Source organism: Notothenia rossii (genome assembly GCF_949606895.1).
Source record: "Notothenia rossii genome assembly, chromosome: 10".
Taxonomy (NCBI): Eukaryota; Metazoa; Chordata; class Actinopteri; order Perciformes; family Nototheniidae; genus Notothenia; species Notothenia rossii.
In genome coordinates, this window is record NC_136908.1 from 55,875,305 (window position 1) to 55,896,361 (window position 21,057).

Below are 21,057 nucleotides of genomic sequence, written 5' to 3' on the forward strand. Positions count from 1 at the left end.
TGACCCTTCAGATTTCGCTTTGGAGATTTTGTAATATGAAAAAATCTCATTGAATATTGCACTTTTTCCTTCAAGTTCATTATTAGCCAGTGTTGAGAGTTGATAAGTTCAGTGGTTTTATTGTGGGAGTGTATGAAATGTGGCTTTCTTTGAAGCTACAGAGGAAGTTGACTTTGACTGCTGATTCGGGAGATTATCTTTACAGAGCAGGTTTGACTAATGACGTTAACTCTGACACGGGTTAACCCCTCTTGCCTTAGCATTCCACGCTAAATTATGGTAGCTTTTGTGGAAAAAGGTCAGGGGCCTGGCATTGGCTTCAAGGGTCAAAAGTTCATCCACTGTCCCACTCACAGCTTACTGGTAAATGTATATGTATTTCTAAGGCAAGGGCCTGTAGATACTCTGTTATTGTTAAAATCTCAATTGAATCTACTTTCAACATTTTTATTTTTCATCGCCAGAAATCTTTGTTTCATTCACAGTGTCTAATGTCGTCTTCGGTACGTTCCCACCTCTATGGTTCCCACGATGGTCTTCTTGCGTCTTTATTAAATCCAATCCCAGACAAGAGACAGCGATTATTTCACAAGCTGTCTCATGTATCCTCTTCACTTGTAATATTAGATTAGAAGAGAGCTTACATTGCCGTCAATTGCTGTGGTGTTAATTTCTAACAAACTTCCACAGCTTGCGGGCATCATTCTTATAACAATAAACCAGTCAGGAAATAAGATGCACTCGCTTTCTAAACATGTACGTTCAATAGTTTTATTATTCCGGTTTACCTGTTTAAATAATCAGAACAGGTTAGTCGGCTGTTTGTGGCCTTTTATCTTAGTTAGGTAAAGAATATAAAGATATATTTTTACAATTTGATGTTGAAACTCTGATTCGTTTCCCATTTTCAATTGAAACCATTCCATTTTACCCTTGTATTCAATAAGCTATTACAGCTAATATGCTAACTTCTTAAATGCAGAACATGCTATTTTCTGACAAAAGAAATCCATCCCCATTTTCATTCACTATTGGGTCTACAGTCATGTATCCAGGGTCCGAGTTATAATCTGAGTTTGATGGTGGTCTTTAAAACGTGTGCACGCGTGTAAGCGCACACACACACACACACACACACACACACACACACACACACACACACACACACACACACACACACACACACACACACACACACACACACACACACACACAGCAGCAGCAGCAGCAGCCCTCTACTTACTACAAACTTAAATAGGAAAAGGTTCAACTACGCGCACACACATAATCTCGGCTTGCGCAGCACGCTCACAGGCATAGATTGCGCAATCATTTATTATTATTTATAGCCTATTTACCTCTTTAATGTAAATAATACTCATTACATTGACACATGCATTATTTGTGATTAAAATAATGGTTGTTGGTAATGTATTAAGGACCCCCACAGATGTATGATTTCACTGCTTTCATAGGAGCTCAGACCCCTCCTTATGGAAGCTCAGCTCCCATTGGCTCCCACATAACTCGAACCCTGCATGTATCCAACGCCGTTAGCCATAGCATAACTAGCCGACCCAACACTTCCAGCATCATATTTCAGCAGCACCTGTGTTCTACAACTTGTTAAAGAGAGCGCCCTGCTTCTTGGCCTGACGCTAGCTTACAATGCAAACCTTCTCACATTTCACAGGTTGTTCGCCTCTTTCTTGTGACCAGCTATAGAGCCCATAGCATACTTGGTAGGGACGTCTTCATCAAAGGGGATGACTCAGGCTACCATACTTTACTCTGTTAGCCACAGGGTGACATGTGTAGCTATTGTTTAAGGCTGCATGTCTGCCTAGAGACAATATCTTAAACCTTGTACTGCTTTGTTAGCGTTGCTGCAAGGTCCCTAACTACCCTAGATATCTTTGCAGAGTACAATCTGTTGGCACTCAAGACTTCTTTGTTTTGTTTGTGCATTGGGTTTTCTGGTATTTGTCGGGACGTCTCTATGGAAACAAAAATATATTTAATTCCACATCCCAACATATTTCCTGCTTTATTGCAGTTCTGTGCAGTTTATTCTTCTGATTGATTTAGCTTCACTGATCCTACAGGCTTCCTCTTTGCTGCTGTTACCTGTTACCAACCCAGTCTCACGGAATTTCGTGTTATAGTAACGAAATTAATTTAATCTATTGATTCGTGTTCACCAACACAATTTTTCGCATTTTTTTCGTGTCACACAAAACGATTTTAAAAGCAATGTATTTCTATTGGTAGTATGTTTCGTGCCTGCACCACATCTTTTTGTCCGGTCGGGTCTAGGAATACCAAAAGCTGTGTGGTTCATAAAAACATTTTCTTACTCAATATCTTACCCTAAGCCTAACCCTATCCCTTTTATTTTAAATTGTATAATGTCGGAGTTTTTTTGCCATTCGCGAGGAAAAGAAATGGGGCAAAGAGCCTCAGAATACTGAAATCTGTATTTTTTGTCATCTTTTTTTCCTTCTAATGTGTTATTATTTGGTGCAGGCACAAAACATACTACCAATAGAAATACATTGCTTCTAAAATCGTTCTGTCAGAATACTGAAATCTGTTTTTTTTAAAATCTCTTTTTCCTTCCAATTTTTTATAATTTACATTGCTTTTTAAAATCGTTCTGTGTGACACGAAAAAAGTGACGAAATCGTGTTGTTGAACACTAATCAATAAATTAATTTCGTGACTATAACACGAAATGCCGTGAGACTGTGTTGGTTAAACGCACACACAAGAAGTATGCACACAAACGCACACTTGTTACACCAGTATTAAGACTGAGTGTATCCTGGTGTTATAACCGTATAAAGCAGGGGATGTGTGCGTTCCACCAGTGTCAGTCTCAATGCAAACCAATGATTTGTGAAGCTGGTGACACATTCCGTTGAATTAGCCTGAAGCTGACTTTAGCGCTGACATAGGTGCGGTTTTTCTTCAAGTGTTGATCAGTCGTTGGATTGATGGTAATTTAATCCCACATCAGTTGCTGCAGGGTTTAGTGGAAATATATATGGCAGAAAGCAGTAATGTTCTCACAATACATCAGAGGTGTTGACATGTGAATGTGCAGATGTGAATGAAAGCACACGACTACTGTATGCAAGAGCAGTCACACACACGTTTCTGTGCAAAGCTAATGTTAGCTTGCTAATACAGCCGTTGTGACCTTTTTGGATTAAAGAGTAAAATAAAGATGAAACTAATCATCTTATTCTTAATCAAAAGTAACGCAATATACCTCACACTACATTATGCCACTTGTTAGACCATATCAAATGTAGCCTACGTAGGCCTATAATGTAATTCTTAACTAATTAAAGATGAACAAATACATTTAAGTGCCATCACACAAACTAGTTCTTACTGTACATTTAGATAAGTTGTTGCTACATGTTTATGCTCAGTAAATATTTGCCAAATGTAAATGCTGCACAGCTAACTGAACTAGCTAACTTACTGAAGCTAACCAAAAACAGAGTAAGCTAGCTAAGATACGTAATACAGTTTCAAAATAGGAGAACGGCAAACAATGTGACATGTTTGGTCGACACACTAGATGTAAACTATTAAGATTTTAAATTACATTTTTTTTAAAAACATCTCCTCAAACTAAAACAAAACGTAGGCTAATTCCCATAACGTTAGCCTATGTTAGGTTAGCATTATTTAAAACATCCTTTTTCCACCTTCTATGCTATGTATCTGATAAAAAAAAAAAGCCATAACATGTTTTATCTGCCTATTAAAACTGTTATTGTTGGCAGTTTTTTTGGTGAAACTTAGTTACATTGTACATTCAATAAAAGCTGTTTCGAATCCAGTGTTGTTTGCCAACATGAGCACAGTTGTTTTTTAACGGTCCCAATGGCACACTCACACAATACACACACTTGCACGCACAGACGGTGATTTACTGGGTCAGATGATGAGGCGGTTGAAGTCGTGCAGGTTTGTATGGGTGCCCCCTTTTTAAAGCCACTGCTGCTCTCCTTTTAAGAACCAGGGTGCCTCTGCTGAAATACAGAGGTCAGAGGTCGGGGGAGGGTTGGCATGACAACAGACGTGGACTTGCCATTGTAGCAAAGATCTAGGTCGGTTGGAAAGCTGTCTGTGCGTGTGTTTGCATCAGTGGGGGGCACACAAACAGAGAGCTACTCCGTGTGTGTGTGTGTGTGTGTGTGTGTGTGTGTGTGTGTGTGTGTGTGTGTGTGTGTGTGTGTGTGTGTGTGTGTGTGTGTGTGTGTGTGTGTGTGTGTGTGTGTGTGTGTGTGTGTGTGTGTGTGTGTGTGTGTGTGTGTGTGTGTGTGTGTGTGTTTAAATGTGTGCATATGTCCGTACTGCCATTATAAATGTTACACAATAGAGGTGGAAGGATAAAGACATTTTTGAAATTCCACGTTGCGGAGTCTCAAGGACAGTTTACTGTGTCAGCCAGGCAAATCTAAACAGGAAACACACATAACACACAGATAAAACGCGTCGATGGGTATTCTCGGAGCAGGAGGTTTTGTCTTGGGTTTTGATGTGTTGCTCACTACAGGAAATGATGTCTCTCGTTGCAGGAAATGATGTTATTTAGCTGGACACTGGGCAGGATGTCAGTTAAATGATGATTATATCTGTCAGACCACCTGCATGAGTTAAGTCAGGATTATATATACGCAGAATAGGAAAGAAATGCCTGATTTATTATTTAATACCATTTCCATTTTGCATAACCACAGCCATAATCTCAACATGATCCATTTCAGAAATTCATACATTTGTCATAGAAGTTTTGTCTAGAAAGAAAAAGCTTTTTTCCAACACACGCTCTCCACTAAATAAAGCTAGGAAATGCAGTTTGGAGACTCTGGAATAAAAAAGTGAAGAAAAAGTTTTTGTGTTGTATACAATTAAATGAAACTTTTAATCACATGAAGTTTGCAGCATTTTGTGGCTTTTGCATGTCAAACTTTCTTTATTCGAGTTGATTTGATGATCTTGGCAAGTACTAATCCTTAATGCAAACCCTTTTAAATGGGTTTGAGTGATGACAGATAAAATTACTTTGTGGTTGCATCCTATATGATCCTTTCCAATAAATCTTCTGCTCCAGGCTTATATATTCTTGCTTATTATGATTTCAAATGGAAAGCAATAAACAAGAAAGAACTTGCAGGTATATCAATCACACTATCGCTCATGTTTCACTGGCTGTCTTTAAACAAGAATATGAAATATGAGAATAAATGCTTATGACTTAAACATCAATACACTCTTAATCGTCTCTATGAATAAACTATAATTAAGTTCAACGCGATCCATCCACAGGGTTTTAAATTCAGCAAAGCATGAATGCAGACATGGCGTGCCTCTGTTGCATGACATGCTGCTCTGCACACTCTGCTCTGCTGTTTTTAGACATTTTAATAGTTACACTTATGGTCTATGATATTTACAGCTAAGGTGTAGACGGCAATCCCAGACAGGCTTAGCTCGTTCTTATCACCTGCGAGTACCAAAAGTTCACCCTTTCTGCTTCTGCTGTTTCTCCGCTGGCTCTCACCCTGGTGCTGTTTACATGTCAAGACTTTAAGCACTAGACCATAAGTGCAAATTACTTCACAGCATAGCTTGAAGTATTTCTGAATATACTGTGCGTGCCTTCTTGCATTCCACCCCTTATGGATGTAACCCAACCCCCCATCCGTATTTGTATTTACACTTTAAGGCTGCAAAAGTGATTTAAAGATAGAGAGACACAGGGTTCTTACGGTCATTAAAAACCTGGAAAAGTCATGGAAATTGAAAATGCTAATTCCAGGTCCTGGAAAAGTTATGGAAAACAATATTTTTCCCAAAGTTTTGGAAAAGTCATGGAAATGTAACTAAAGTTGCATCAAATATAATTTATATTTTATGTAATCGCCGAAATAGTAATACTATAATGATAATACATACTGTATCGTATAGTAGAAACGTAAAATGGCTTTTAACTGACGAGGTATTTTGCTGGTGAGAGATTTGAGTTGCTTTAGTGTGTAGAAGCTAGTAAGCCTACTATTGGATTTGTTTTAGATAGGCACAACATGTTAAAATAAACCATTATCAGTGGTACCGCTGAGAAAGAGTAATTCTTTTGGTCATGGAAAATTAGGTAAAGGTCCTGGAAAAGTCATTGAAAATCATTTGTGAAAAGTATATGAACCCTGGAGACACACTTTTAAAGCTGTTGTATTCAATATATGTTCATATTAACAATTCATCAAAGGGAAGGTGTTTGTTAAAGGGTAGGCCTAAGTTGAAGTAACAAACTTACAGATATTTAGCGTCTTTCGTTTTGGTTTTATGGTCGGAAACTTTACTGTTTTAGTTAACTCTCTTTTCTTTCTGCATGAATATCAACATATTACAAATTAAGTTTTTGTTATCAAAGAAATTGCTTTGAGCATCAATGTATGCTATTAAATCAATAGCTGCTACCATCTGTTCTGTGTTTTCTCTCTGCTTCTTCCTGGATGTTTTCAGGGCTTATCGGTTTTCCAGGAGAAGCTGATGTGCCGTCAACACACACACACACACACACACACACACACACACACACACACACACACACACACACACACACACACACACACACACACACACACACACACACACACACACACACACACACACACATATGCGGTGGATAATTGCTCTTGAAATAAATATACTGCCTTTAAGTGGTTTTTGGAGTTGCCATCTATCTCCTTGTGTTGCAGTTTTATTGCTCTTAGTCGAGGGCCGTGTGGATTTCCAGGATGGCCGTGAAGACTTAGAGGGACAGACGCATGCCTTATTAGGTGTGTGGTTGTGTCATGGCGACCCTCACACACTTCATCAGCCGTGCATAGGGATGTGTGTGTCAGGTTGACTGCAGCACCATGTGTTTCTGAACAAATGCAGGGAGCATGTTTTTGTATTTTCTTTGCTAAGTGCTTCTCTTAAAAGGTTAAGTAGTTATTTTTTGTAGTTGAAGCCCCAGACAGGAAGGGGCCATGTTATTCTTTGTTCTTCTTGACGTGGGTTTCCCCAGACCTCAGACAGTTAAGGTTATCGTCACAAATAAACACACACTTTGCATTTAAATACCAGAACGTTTCATTTTCCAAATTGAATTGCATGTGACGTTTTAAACATGTGTATTCCATGAGGACAACGGTTGCTTTTAGTCATATTTCTATCACACAGTAATGTTACTTTTATGCTTCCAAACCCATGTTTCATGTCAGTGTAACTACTTATGTTGGCATGTGGAAGCTGGTTTTTGGGTTTCACATGCTTGTTCCTTGTCTTTTTCCTGCTGTAAATTTCGCCTGCTCTTGGCATAGCGTAGTATTTCACAGTGAGATATAAATCTGCCAGAGACATCTTTGTCCAAAGGCGGCAGCGCATGAGTTGTTGCCTATTGTCTGAGGTGGTGGGAGAGGTGTTTTTGAAGTGGGCAGGAAGGAATTATGGTTTACTTTAGATGTCATTATTGTTGGCAAATTGGCTGGTAGCAGATCCAACCACAGACACTTAAGCACGTATGTCTCGGTCTGCACCATGCAGTACATGCACACTGCAATGTAACTCTGAAAGGGATTGTTCGGATTGTTTGAAGTAGGGTTGTACATACCCATAGTCCTTTTATTACCTACAGTAGATGGTGGTGGCATGCTTTTAGTTTTGAGAAACAGGCACGCTAACACAAGTTAAGCAATGAAGAGAGGACCACCTAACACAATCCATATCAGTAGACTGTTAGCTATATTTAGAATATGTTTAAGCCTTACCTACTAACAGCAGCTGTTTCTGATGGGAAGCTGAAGCCACTCTATGCTCTTCCTATAGCCACCAGACTCCATTGGTTAGTGAGTTTGGTTTATTGTGTGACTTTTGTCCTCTGTGTTTCTGCTGCTTTGTTGTACATTGATGGGTATTTCAACTGGAGAAATGCACTTATACATGTCAACATCATAACACACTTGTGTTGCACGGTGTACCGATACTTGAAAGCGAATGTGATACATAATTACATCATGCTCAAGCCCATGCCCTCAAATCGAAGTCAAACAAGTGTAATTTATTTTGTAACAAACGAAAGTTTTCGTAGTTTGACGAGGCAATTAATGGCAATGATAACTGCCTAATCTTTTTAGCTAGCTTACCAATGTGGCTAACATCTGCAATGTACATTTTGTCAATAATTATCTATGTTACTGTACTATTACATGTTAATAAAATATAAAGTTAACTATCGAATAAATCACATAAACTCAAGTATAAAGAAGAGACCACGTTGTAAGAAAACTACCATTGTATTGATCATGAAAATAATAAAAGAAAAGTATTGAAAAATAATCGGAATCGCAATTCTTGACTTGGTATCGGTATCGAAACCAAAATGTTGGTATCGTGACAACACTATAACACACACACATGTAGTGACGTGGCTTGGTTGTGGGCTCCAGGTCTAACGCGGTGTGTGTCTTTCTCCCACGGTGTTTCTCTCCCAGGAAGGGGGGAGTCTGATGGACTCCAGCGGGGCTCTGCGGCTCCCTCTCTATACTGCCTGGCTGGAGCTCAATCAGAAGGAGGTAACCTCTGACCTCTAGCCTATAGTCCCCATGGGTGCCCCCCCTCCCCCCTCCCCCGGGTATCATGTAGTCCCTACTCTGCTTCTAGTACAGTCTACTGGACTATCTCTGCTGTACATGCTTACCTCACAGAGGTAACATGGCCTCTAACGCTAGAGGTCTGGACTATAGAAGAGGCTGCTGTAGATTTCGGTGTGGTTTCTGGTTGGCTGTAGCAGTTCCCGTTTGACTTTCGGCATTCTTCTGTCTCCTGTTTTTGACGTCTTGGTGAAGTCATTAACACAGCAGCAACCATTCCTAACAAATATTGCTCTGTAGCGATACTGCTGGTCAAAAACTCCACAGGGTGACTTAATAAGTGCAAAACAACCCCTGCTTTGGCCTGGTGTTGCATGTGGTTGCTCTCACACTTTTCTGTTAAATAATTGTCTAATGTTTCTCCAGTGGACACAGAGCTCAGGGTCTGACTCCATGAGGCAGGTAGGGACAGTGAGTAGTTTTATATCAGACGTGTCATCTCTCAGGCTCTGTCTTTGTTACTCATACCTATAAATACACCAGAACATGTATAAGAGCAGAACTGTCACAATATCTTCTTGCGCATTTGTCAGCTCTCATTGACTTCATGCATTGAAGTTTGTTCAGGTGAAGTAAACATGTCTGAGCCTTTGCAGTTGGCAGGCTGCAGACAGCTAGGTGAGACACACGTTGAGCAGTGAGTGTGTTTTCTTTGGCAGCTTTGAGCTTGCAGAAGCACCGATTCTGTCAGGCAGGATTAACAACTCTCAGAAATCGTCTGAGATGGCTCTTGTAATAAGCAAGGACAGCAAGTCTCTCGAGGCTCACACTCTTTTGTTTATACTGTATTATTGTTAAATGGATTTCATTGTGATTGTATCCTTAATCTTCACTTGTTACACTTAGATGCCTAATGGGTATCAGTGGTTTGTAATTGGATAATTGCCTATTTATTTGTCTGTATGTAAGTGTGTATATGTGTTTGTGTGTATGTGTGAGTAACAGCACTTGTGAAGGGGTTTAACTGATACGGCAAAATACTGCTTATGGTAAAAAAATACTAAATATTATATTATTTTTGAAAGTTTTAGACATTTATTTTCCATTCAGCAATGTGTAGATTCTGTAATATCTATTTAAGGCATGAAATTATTAGCAATACCAGTTGGTAATGGTGCATTATGCCGTATATTGTACATACAACATGTTCACAACGGTAGGACAGTATTGTGTGATGCATGTAATGAGAACCATATAACACTGATGTACTAATACTAAGTCAAACACTTCAGCTTTACTTTAGACACCGGTAGATAATAAATCTGCTTCTGAAGCTCGAAGAGGTGAATGGAGCCGTATATAAAGAAAGGGGGGTCTCGACACAGATGTTACAAATTGGTCGTAAAACACCTTCATCGGTTTAGCTTTTTTATGGTCATATTTATTTCTCTTGATGATTGAGTCAGGAAGAGCAGATGTGTACAGCGTTGTGTCACTGAGGAATAAATCTGTCACTGCAGACCGCCTTCACACATGACTGCCTAACCCAGTACATCTTTGTATTTCGCATGTCTAATTCTCTTCAGCTTCCCTCAAATTTACATTCCATCCTCCTGTGATGTGAAGGAGTGTGTTTCACTGAAAGTAGGACATTTCACACAGCTCACCTAGCATGACCTAAACCTCTTATTACTGTTGAGAGATACAGACAGTGGAATTTAAGGGGGGAATAGAATAGGAGAGATAAAAATGAATAGTGTATGAAGAGAAAGAAGACATCTATATGGTTTATGACCTCCTCCTCTTGCGCCTGTCTCCTCATCTTATCTCTTATATGATCCCGATCAAGTTCAGTTTTAGTGTGCCACTGCTTTTACTGGTACACATTTAGCATCAGTCCTAGTGTTCCTTAATGGCTTTATCCTGTGCTCTCCATAAGGCTGTATGAGATAATGTTAGATGGTCAATGTAAAACAGCTGTGGTCTCAAAGGTCAGATTTAGATAAGTGGTATTTATTTTAAATGTGTAGGATTGAAGGTAGCTTTTTTTCAACCCAGGAATATTTTACTGCAGCAGAAAGGAATGTGGTTATTTGACTCCAAGACCCATCATTCATGTTAACTTGAAAAACAACCTATTGCTAACTATAATAAATCTAGTTTCTCGCTGTTCGGAATTAACGGTTTATTTTTTGGCCGAGACTTAAATACGAGGTTTTACACAATTAGTCTGTACGCTAAATGTCTCTAAAGGTAGAACGAGGGAAGCTTAGTTTAGCTTAAGTCCTGTAGTACAGGGGTTCCCAACCTTTTTTCCCAAGAGCCCCCCCCCACATGACTCCCGTCGGAAGTTGCGCCCCCCCTAACCCTAACATAAGGGGGGGGGGGGGGTAATTAAACTGCTGTCACAAACTAGATGAATGTGAAGTATTTTGCTAAAGGAGGATGAAAGCGTAATTAAGGAGCACTATTGGAGTGACTTTGATGGTTATTGGACTCAGGATTAATTAATTTGGATTCCCGCTTTATGAAGAAATTAAAGGATGGCGCAAGTGGAAACATATCACAAAGGGATTAAACTGTTTAAAACACATGCTCAAAGTAAGCCGGATTTTGCCGATGTGTTTATATGGATTCAAAAGTCCTAAATAATCTACAAAATGGAGGAGACCGATCTGATCGGAGCAACTGTGACAAATAATCCAACTAAAACCGGCATGGACAATGACTATGTTTTAAAAATGCGCTTATCCAGAAAAGCCTGGTTTGGACACTTTACGGGCAGAAGAAACATTTCTATTAAAGAAAGAATTATACATTTCAAGTCTAAATATGATATTTGGCCTCAAATCATCTGAGGCCTGGCGCCCCCCCTGCGATCTTTGGCGTCCCCCCAACCTGGGGGTAGCACCACAAGTTGATATTATGTTCCCATCATTTTTGGTTCTGATAAGGACACTTGTTGGTGCAGCATGAAACATTTCAAAATTCAAACTGCTATCCTTATGTTTGTGAGCTAAAATGTGGCAACAAAATGCCATTCCCATTTGATCATCATAACTAAACATATCCAATGTCCTTATAAAAGAAGACAGAGGGAAACAAGCCAAAGAGCAATGGACAAAAGCTGCCTGTAAAATATGCTTTAACAAATGCCTGAAAACATTCCACCAGAAGGTAATCCCATTGATGTCTCTATACAATCAGGTCGACATATTTGTCCTATTGTCAAAGGAATTTTTTCCCAACCCATTCCAGATAGTATACATTTACCTTTACATCAGTTTTTGTGTTGTCCGCTCATTTATTTTGCTGCTTGAAAGCTACAAGCCAACAATGGCCGCTGCCCATCTGTTACACTGATGGATAGAAGTGTGATGAGGCGATGAAGACAGCAGTAACATATAGGCTTGAACACGGGACATCGTAGCCTAGCGTAGAGCCTCTGGGAACTATGTGTGTGTGTTTGTGAGTGCACATAGTGTGTATAAAGTTGTTTTTTGGCCCTGTCATGCACAGGCTAGTGTGTCCCACCTTCCCTTTGGCAGGAGCACTCTCTGTCATGTCCACATTACCTCACCTGCCCTCTGGCTTTGTAAACCTAGAAGTGTGAATTATTCAAACGCACGCACACACACACATACACTCTTGCGAAAGATACTTGTTTGGTTTAGTGCCCATCTTTATTTTGGCTCCAGTTTATGTAGCCAAAATATAACAGATCTTTTATGGATACTTTCTGACAATAAAAACATGTTTGCTTCATTCTTATTGTTACATACTGTCCAAGAGGAACACCGCAAACCCAACTTAAAGCAAGTGTAATTATTATCCAACAGTCAGAGAAACAATGGGGTTTCCTGAGGTGAGCCCAAATCAATTAAGACTGTGTGCCGTTTTTCCTTTATTATCGAAGTGAACCGTGTGGCCGTCTGCAGCTCCGCTAGCCACTTCCTGCCTCACACACACACACATATACCAACTTGCTGCTTGATCACTCAACACACACGCTTAAACACATTCTGCAGACATCCTTCCCATAGTTCCCAAACACACGCATAAACACATAATGACCCAAGAGTATTCCTTCCATCCTTCCCTCCACACACACACACACTCACACACACACACTCACACACACACGCACACACGCACGCACGCACACACACACACACACACACACACACACACACACACACACACACACACACACACACACACACACACACACACACTTCCTAGTAATTAGGGCCCCGTTCTGACAGTGTTTTCTGTCCAAACTGTCGAACTGTGTTTTGCATGTAACTCAATCTGCAGAGCAAGCTTCTTCATCCCGGCCGCGGGGCTGCTTGAGATATAATGTCGGCTTTGACAGGCAGCCCAAGGTTGAAAGAGGTGTGTGTGATAGTTTGAGGGAGAAGGTGTGTGCGTGTGTGTGTGTGTGCTTAGTTAGAGCTATGTCCTGCGTGAGCACTGGATGTTGGGAAAAAGTGTGTTTTTTTAATTGCATGTGGCATTACTTGGTGTATTTTCGTACGTGTGTGTGTGTGTGTTCCTCATTCCGCTCGTGTCCTCTGCCCTCCTCGTCTTTGTGGCTAGCTGTGGGGATCAAGTGCGTTACCATGGCTGCGGCAAGCCTAGCGCCCCTGGAGACGACACGTTAGAGAGAGAGGGGATCTTCAGCGGCCCAGAGTCGGGGCGGAGGGTAAATGAGAGGCTCTCATGGGGCCCCTCAAAGAGCGGGCCAAGTGCAGCAGGGGTCAGAAAGAAGCCTGAAACCATATACAAGTTGGACCGAGAATAGTTACAAAGCTAACACACACACTCAGCTCACTAACACCAATTTTCCAAAGATTTTTCAATGAAATTAATAAATGATTTTAACTAAATATCATGGTGTAAGCCTTGAAATAAAAGGATTAAATGATAAAATGGCCGCCACCTGACTCTGGATAAGCGGTTCACATTGGATCGATGGATGGATATACCAATAAAACCCCCTTCTATTCGCCCTTTCTCACAATTTTGATTATAATATCACCTCTTATTTTTGAATATTCATCTAACAGAGGCTTTTAAAATTGGCAAACAAAGAGCTTCTTAATACTAAAATAACCATATTTCTTAAAGCCCTGTTAATCGGTATTCCCATTATTTAGTTTTGAACCTCAATGAATCAGGGCAGTGATCTCCATGTGTAAAGTTTGTGGAGTTGAGATGACTACATTACTTACATTGATGACTGACATTACTTACATTGTCACACGTCAGATATTTGGTTTGGATACTATTCTGATTGGCGTGACTGACACGGCGTGTTTGGCAGTATTCGTCGGTGTCACTCATCCATGCAGTGAGTGCTTGTGAGCATGTGTTTTTAAAGTGGTGTAGCGTGGGAAGTGAACCAGCAGCAGTGATGTACTAACAGCTGCGTTAATGCTCCTTATCCCCTACATATTACACACACATTACACAGACACCTTAAATACATGTAGCGCTTACACACTGTGTATATATACATGTCAGCCTATGAGTTATCAGCCCATGTAACAGCTGCACCCCAGTCGTATGGGTTGCGGGTCCATTATGAACGATATCTGGGTATCTCCGCCCCTCCTGTGTTTTGCTTCCTGTCTTTATCTCATCCCTTCCTCGCTGGATTGAACTCAAAAGAGATAATAAGATTGTAATCAGTTCAACTATAGATTCCTCTGTTCTCAGTCACCAATAGAGAGAATGTCTTTATGAGAAAAACGACCTTTTGTTGCCCTTGAAAAGCTTTTCTACGGTCATCACACTTTCTCTCTCATTTTTCACTTTTTTTACATTTCAGGAAGTATATTCATCAATATGACACGCACAGGCATGATATTGATACACATCTTATCCTCTCCCTCTTGGAAATAAATCAAAGAACATCCAAAATGATGTACTGCTCCTTTAAAATGCTACTAATCCTAGTGTGTAAGTAGTTGTTATAAGAAGAACTAGGGAACTTCTTCTCTGTTGCCCCTTAATATCTTCAAATCTATAAAAGTAGAGTGACAAAAGACAGACAAGAAATATGTCAAAAAGTAGAATATCGAGCAAAATCTCAAGCGTTTTTTCCACCGAATCAGAATTCATATTTATCAAATTGTTTCCCTCTTAGGAGACTCACTACAGCAAAACTCACTTCCAGCACACTGTCCAATCACAATGATTATTACACGTCTGCTCTCTGCTGTGAATTTTGGCGCACTAGAGTATACTTTTTTCCCTTTTCCTTTCTATCGGCCCTGTTGAGCATCTCTGAAAACTGCTCTTTGTCTTCAGGTTTTCATTGTTCACCTCCTGCTGGCGGCATTATACCAACTTATTTCCAGCTTTGCCACATTCTGAACAAAAGAGCTCTCTCTGTGTGTAGTCTCCACTCACTGGAGCAGTTCCCTTGATCACAGGCTTTTCTGATTTGAATAATGCTGCTTGTGCCAACTGTTTACTTGTTCACACGTGATGGTGGAAGGGGTTAACACAAGTAGACACCTGTAGATACAGTAGAGAGCTGGGGGGGGGGGGGGGGGGGGGGGGGCTAGCCAGTGATAGGGGTGTGGTTTCCTACTACTATGATTGCTTTACATGCCCCACATACAATACAGTTATTAAAAGATACTAACAAAGGGAAAAGCATGTGACTAAACAGCATGAACCCAGGCTCTGTACATTTAATTCAATTTTTAACTTCTTCATTCTCAGTACAATTATGATAAAGGAACATTAAAGCTGCAATTATTGAACTGGTGCTTAGTGGAATGACCAAAATGAATCAGCAATTTTTAGAATAATTACTTAATAATTTCCCCAGTTTTTAAAATGGGTTTTTTGTCTTATGTTATCGTAATTAAAAAAGTTTGGGACAAAAAGACATTTGAAGATTTACCTCATGATGATGGATGATCGTTTTTCCTTATGTTTGAATAAGTCGGAGTCCTTTATAACTTTAAAAAAACATTACTTTAACATGTTGCTAATAACAACATCCAACTAATTATGTCGAACCGCAGAAAAATTACGATTTTGTATGGTAATGTTTCCATCTTGGATTGCATTAAATGTAGAAAATAAATCAGATTGTTAAAGATGAAAACAGCAATGGCGTCAGAGTATTGTTCACTCTCCCTTCCTGCTTGTCTTTATTGAAAGTGTGAAAGTGTTTTTGGTGGAAACAGGGCATTTCTAAGGGAGTGGCAGTGATAAACTCCCTGTGGGTTGGAAAATATGCCCGGACCGGAGTCCACCTGGGCCAAAATAGACACTGCTTCCCTCTGTCGCTCATTTTTACCCGTCTGGCCGTTTCTCTTTGTCTTTCCCTACCAGGCTCTTATTTCTGATCTGTCTCCTTCCCTATTTTTGTATGTAGCTTGTTCTTTTTTTCCCCCTCCTCCTTTGTTTGCAGCAACCCACCAGTATCTCATTACTCTAATCCTATTTATGAAGCAGAAAAACACATGCACACACATTGTCTATCTATGCATGCCTCTCTTCTCCTTTCTCCATCTGTCCCGCTTCTTTTGTCAACTTTTTTCAACATCATATGAAAGATGGCAACACAAATGTGTGAGATAAGATAATAACAACAAAAACAAATGATGTTCGTCTTTTACTTCGTGTCTTTGAGCTGTAAACTGTAAATGCAACCAGCGTGGTTTAAAATCTCTTTTGCTCTCACAGTCAAACCTCTAAACAGTGTCTTATGCAAACACTGCGCTGTGATCATATCTGGGATCTGTAGTCCCATTGTTGTGTGTTGTTGGAGTCATGAGATGTTGATAGCATATAGTGGTACCTAATCACTTTTGATCCATTGTAAGCCACCCACTAAAGTAAAAAAGTTTATTGTGTAAATTCAATGTCCATATGTTAGTACAAATTGCCTTATCAACTTTATTCATCTCAAGAATACCATTTTATTTTCTTATTTCCCAAAAATGGCTCCAAATGGTTGCTTTCAGGTTTATGAAAGGAGTGTAAAGAGGTGTTATTTAATTGGTGGAAACATTTCTTTTATTGGACTCCTCAAATTTGTCCTGTTCCAATGCCTCTATTGTTGAGTAATACGCTCCACTGCACTTGGGTCTCAGGTTAGATATTGCCAAAACTAAAGCGATTTGGTGGCCCGATTTCCCAAGCTGATCAACATTTTCTAAGATCAACGTTTGTCGGCTTCGATTCTTGATGGAGGAATTAGCCTACTTTGTAATCGTTAGGTGCAAGCTAATGTACAATGGGCTTTTTGTGGTTCCTAAGCCGTTAGAAAACGTTGTACTTCTACTACAAGTCGGCTACAGTCAGAGAAACATTGTTTGCGTAGGTCTGACCTGTACTGATCAAGCATCGAAACTCAGCCAAGTTTCTGGAATTGAAAGAAATCAAGCATTACATGTTATTACTTATTAATTCCATTGATAGTTAACATTTCAATACACTGTAAAAAAGTTAATTTGGATCAAAAATGCGATTCCATGCAGTGTAGAGTAGTGGTTCTTAAAAGTTTTCCTCAAACGTACCTCCAGAGCTAGATGAACTCATTTACCCCTAGATTTACACCACCTGTCATTTATTTGAATCTGGATATTTTTTCAACTATTTATGGATTTAGTTGATCTGCCAATCTTTTTTTTTTACATACAATTGACCTGTCTGATATAAGTAGGTTTGCTTAAGTTTGCATTTTTTAAAGTACGTACAATTAGCTTTTCTGCTAGTATATGCTATCGCTATCAATAGTCTATCCATTAAATGTTGCTTTTTAGCTTTCTTTTATTTCACCATTTATCCATTACTCTTAGCTAAATCTTTCTCTTTGCTTCTCTGCTTGTTCGCTATTTTTCTTGTCTATTCCCAATTTATGGTGTTCAGGTGTTAGCTGATTCAATATCTTAACATTTATTTGTATCTAATTACTTGACCTGCTCCATAAACAACCTGAAAATTATGATTCTAACTTATGTTGTTGTTGTTTTTCAGCCGAACATTGGGCGTCTTGGCATCCCCCATGGACCCTCTGGAGAGAAGGTGGCTGTGGTGGCTGTGGACGACTGTGACATCTCCATGGCGATACGTTTCGGAAAGCAGATCGGAAACTACTCCTGCGCCGCCCAGGGCACCCAGACCGGACAGAAGAAGTAAGATAGTCTATTTTGTCTTTCATCTGCACATTTTGAATTTGCACATAAAGAAGTGGAACGTAGAAGCTTCGGAAAAAATCTTAAAATCGTTGACAAAAAAAATGTTAACGCTTGGTTAAAGTGAAAGGGTTATTGTACCGACAAAAGGGAAATGTGACAAAGTGCAATGGAAAAAGATTAAGAGGATAAATTATGAGCATGCTTCTTTTTGTACCATTTTATGACGCCATCTTTTTTCGCCCTCTTTTTTGCAACTGGACAAATGGCGCCACCTACTGCTTACCTAACTGCTCAATATATAATAATCGCATTGACAAAGTGCAATGGAAAAAGATTAAGAGGATAAATTATGAGCATGCTTCTTTTTGTACCATTTTATGACGCCATCTTTTTTCGCCCTCTTTTTTGCAACTGGACAAATGGCGCCACCTACTGCTTACCTAACTGCTCAATATATAATAATCGCATAACAATGCTGAATGCAGTCTTTAGCCGATTTTCTCAACATTCACTTTAAATTTGTGATACATTTGTGTTGCTTCTGTCTTTCTCTGTTTAGGTCTTAACACACATAATCTCCAACACATACCACACACACACTCCGCACACAAACTAGTCAGACTAATATGTTAATATGTTCTACCTTAGGGGTTATGTTAAAGTGCCTTCATTGTAAAAGATTACACGGTACCCTCCCTTCTTTATGTCTGCTAATCTGAGTTCATCCTCATACTGTCAAACATGGCCTTATACACTGCAAAGCTCGCCTCAACACAGGCTTCAACCGATTGACTGTGTACCGAACACTAATGAGTTTTTATTTTTAAAGCGTGAGACTTTTTTTTAATGAGTCTTATGGAGAGCTAGCATGCTGGGACACATTTAGTTTGCAGAGGGTGGGGACAGTCAGGGAGAGAGCTTCAAAGGGGAGTTAATGAGGTTACATTCCTTCAGGAACTTGTTGCACAGGTCACAGAGGCTGAGAGGCGTTTGGAGGATACTCTTGCTGAAATATACAAATATACATACCCTGTTCTGTTGTGGAGAATGTTTTGAGTGGGATTAAGGCACACAGAAGGACATTTCAGTTTAAACTTGAATTTACCATAATTAGCAATATGTTGTATTAACTTTGAACAAGGCACACTATGGATGTCACATACCGCCATATTTTTTAAGAAGGTGTCAGGAGTATTTATAATATATAAAATACAAATGTAAGTTTTAGACCAGTAAGGTGACCTGAGAAATGCCACCGACCAGAACAATTTTCAAAATTATATTTTTTTCGATTCACTTGTTACACTCTTTGCAAAGCTGTGGTATCCTTGTTGCAACTATGTAGAGATGCAAATAAGTGTGTGTGCATGTGTACAGTTAGGCCTCTTATTTTTCTGGTTTCTTTTATTTTAAACATTGACAAATATGTATTTAAAGGTGATTTTCTACATTTTGGGTTTCCCCCTAATCCATTTTCTGTCTATGTCTTCTGCAGGTCACTGGACTTGACTGGTCCGCTGTTGCTGGGCGGGGTTCCCAACCTACCTGAGGACTTCCCGGTCAGGAACATGGACTTTGTGGGCTGCATGAGAAACCTCACCATCGACAACAAACCCATCGACATGGCCAGCTACATCGCCAACAACGGCACTGCGGCAGGTATGATATGCTGCGTGGTAAACTTAAGCCATGCTCAACATTGCTAGGACAAATACTCTTGCTGATTATCTACTTACTCTTCACAAATTCATGACAATCTATGTGTTCAATTTCAAGGTTGTCCAGCAAAGAAAAACTTTTGCACGGACGACATGTGCCAGAACGGAGGAGTGTGTGTCAGCAAGTGGCGTACGTACAGCTGCGACTGCCCAATCGGTTATGGAGGCAAGAATTGTGAACAAGGTGAGAAGAAGACTTATCTCTGAAGATCAAAAAGTGTGTGTTTACCAACAGTAAGTGCAAAGTGTGTGAGTCTGAAGGACTTCCAGGAAATAGAGTGTGTGTGGGAGATCAAAAGGGATAAAGAGCTCCGCCCCTGAGTCAGTCTGAGTCATGCAGCAGATTCAATGGAGATTCACGGTGAAGCTTTCTACTGTACAAACACTAAGGATAGCCTCAGGTCTGAAGTCAAAGGAGAATAACAAACTCTCTGACTCACCTAAACAGCAGACAAAGGATGAAACAAAACAAACACATGCGCACACTGACCTCCTATATGTGTTCCCTCATGTTACTCTGACAAGGACCTATACAGAGTACTTATTGATAAATACATGTAGGTAGGGTATTAACTATTTTGCTATTTCCATAGTCTCATGTTCTTCCTTCGTAAATAAAGAACTTTGATTTCCTCCTTCGGGGCGATCTTCCAAACAATGTGCGAAGGTGTGAATTCCTCTTCTTGCCCTCTCGTCTATGAGGTAGCCGCCTAGCCAGCGCCAGGCCTTGTATCCAGTATCTAAGCTGGGGTGTGATCACAGCAAGCTGGGAAGAGGTTTTTGGCTGTTATGTCGCTTGTTGACACATTTGGACTGAGGCAAAGCACACCTAGCTGCCACACGAGAAACAGGAGATTTGTTATGGTGGATTTTCTGCCAAAATGATCCAGACTGGACCGACATGAAAAGACTGAAATCAGCCTTTTATTCATCCACCTTTTTTTTTTTTATTCTATCAGATCACATTTAAAGTGTAGACCATATTTTAAAAGATTTGGGATGAGTTCTGTAATGCTAACTTAGAGTAGATCAGATCAAATGCAAGCTCTGATTTGGCAGAATTTGAAAACTTAGATGTTTAAGATTTACTCTTTGATCTTTAAAAAAAATAGTAAGAAAATGTAAATATAAAAAAGCTTAATAATGAATATAAGAAATAAATGTGTGGCTGAACTTAGAGGAACCTGGTCAATCTTACTTGCTCAACTCCAGAATGTTAGCATGTTACCTGCTCACATTTAGCTTAAAGCAGCTTTCTGCCTGTGGACTCTTTTATTCTTATTATTCAAAGCTGAGTGTTGATAAGTTAATCATAAATGAGGAGTGGCTGATTTTGTTTTTACTTTATGTATGACTAAGCTTTGGTAAACGAGTCTGGCTGAAGCTAGTGTTGCTAACAGGAGAATTTTGTTTTGCTTTGTCCCATAATTACAGCTTGTGTAGGTGTTTATTGGTGAACACTTCTGTGGAAATATGTGCCCTGGGGAACTGAGGACATACAGGTTTTATTAT

At 39.7% G+C, this 21,057-nt stretch overlaps 1 protein-coding gene across 5 annotated transcripts in view; it reads left to right on the top strand.

Moving 5' to 3' along the window:
• The window catches only part of celsr1a (cadherin EGF LAG seven-pass G-type receptor 1a), an 80,950-nt gene that overhangs the window by 38,945 nt on the left and 20,948 nt on the right, over positions 1-21,057 (top strand). For 3 of the 5 annotated variants that reach the window (XM_079656079.1, XM_079656078.1, XM_079656080.1), the window contains exons 7-10: positions 8,562-8,642; positions 17,667-17,824; positions 19,323-19,486; positions 19,604-19,729. In XM_079656079.1, coding sequence (XP_079512205.1) covers positions 8,562-8,642; positions 17,667-17,824; positions 19,323-19,486; positions 19,604-19,729 — 529 coding nt within the window. The remainder of the gene's footprint in view (positions 1-8,561; positions 8,643-17,666; positions 17,825-19,322; positions 19,487-19,603; positions 19,730-21,057) is intronic. The other 2 variants (XM_079656082.1, XM_079656081.1) reach the window with 1 other exon arrangement.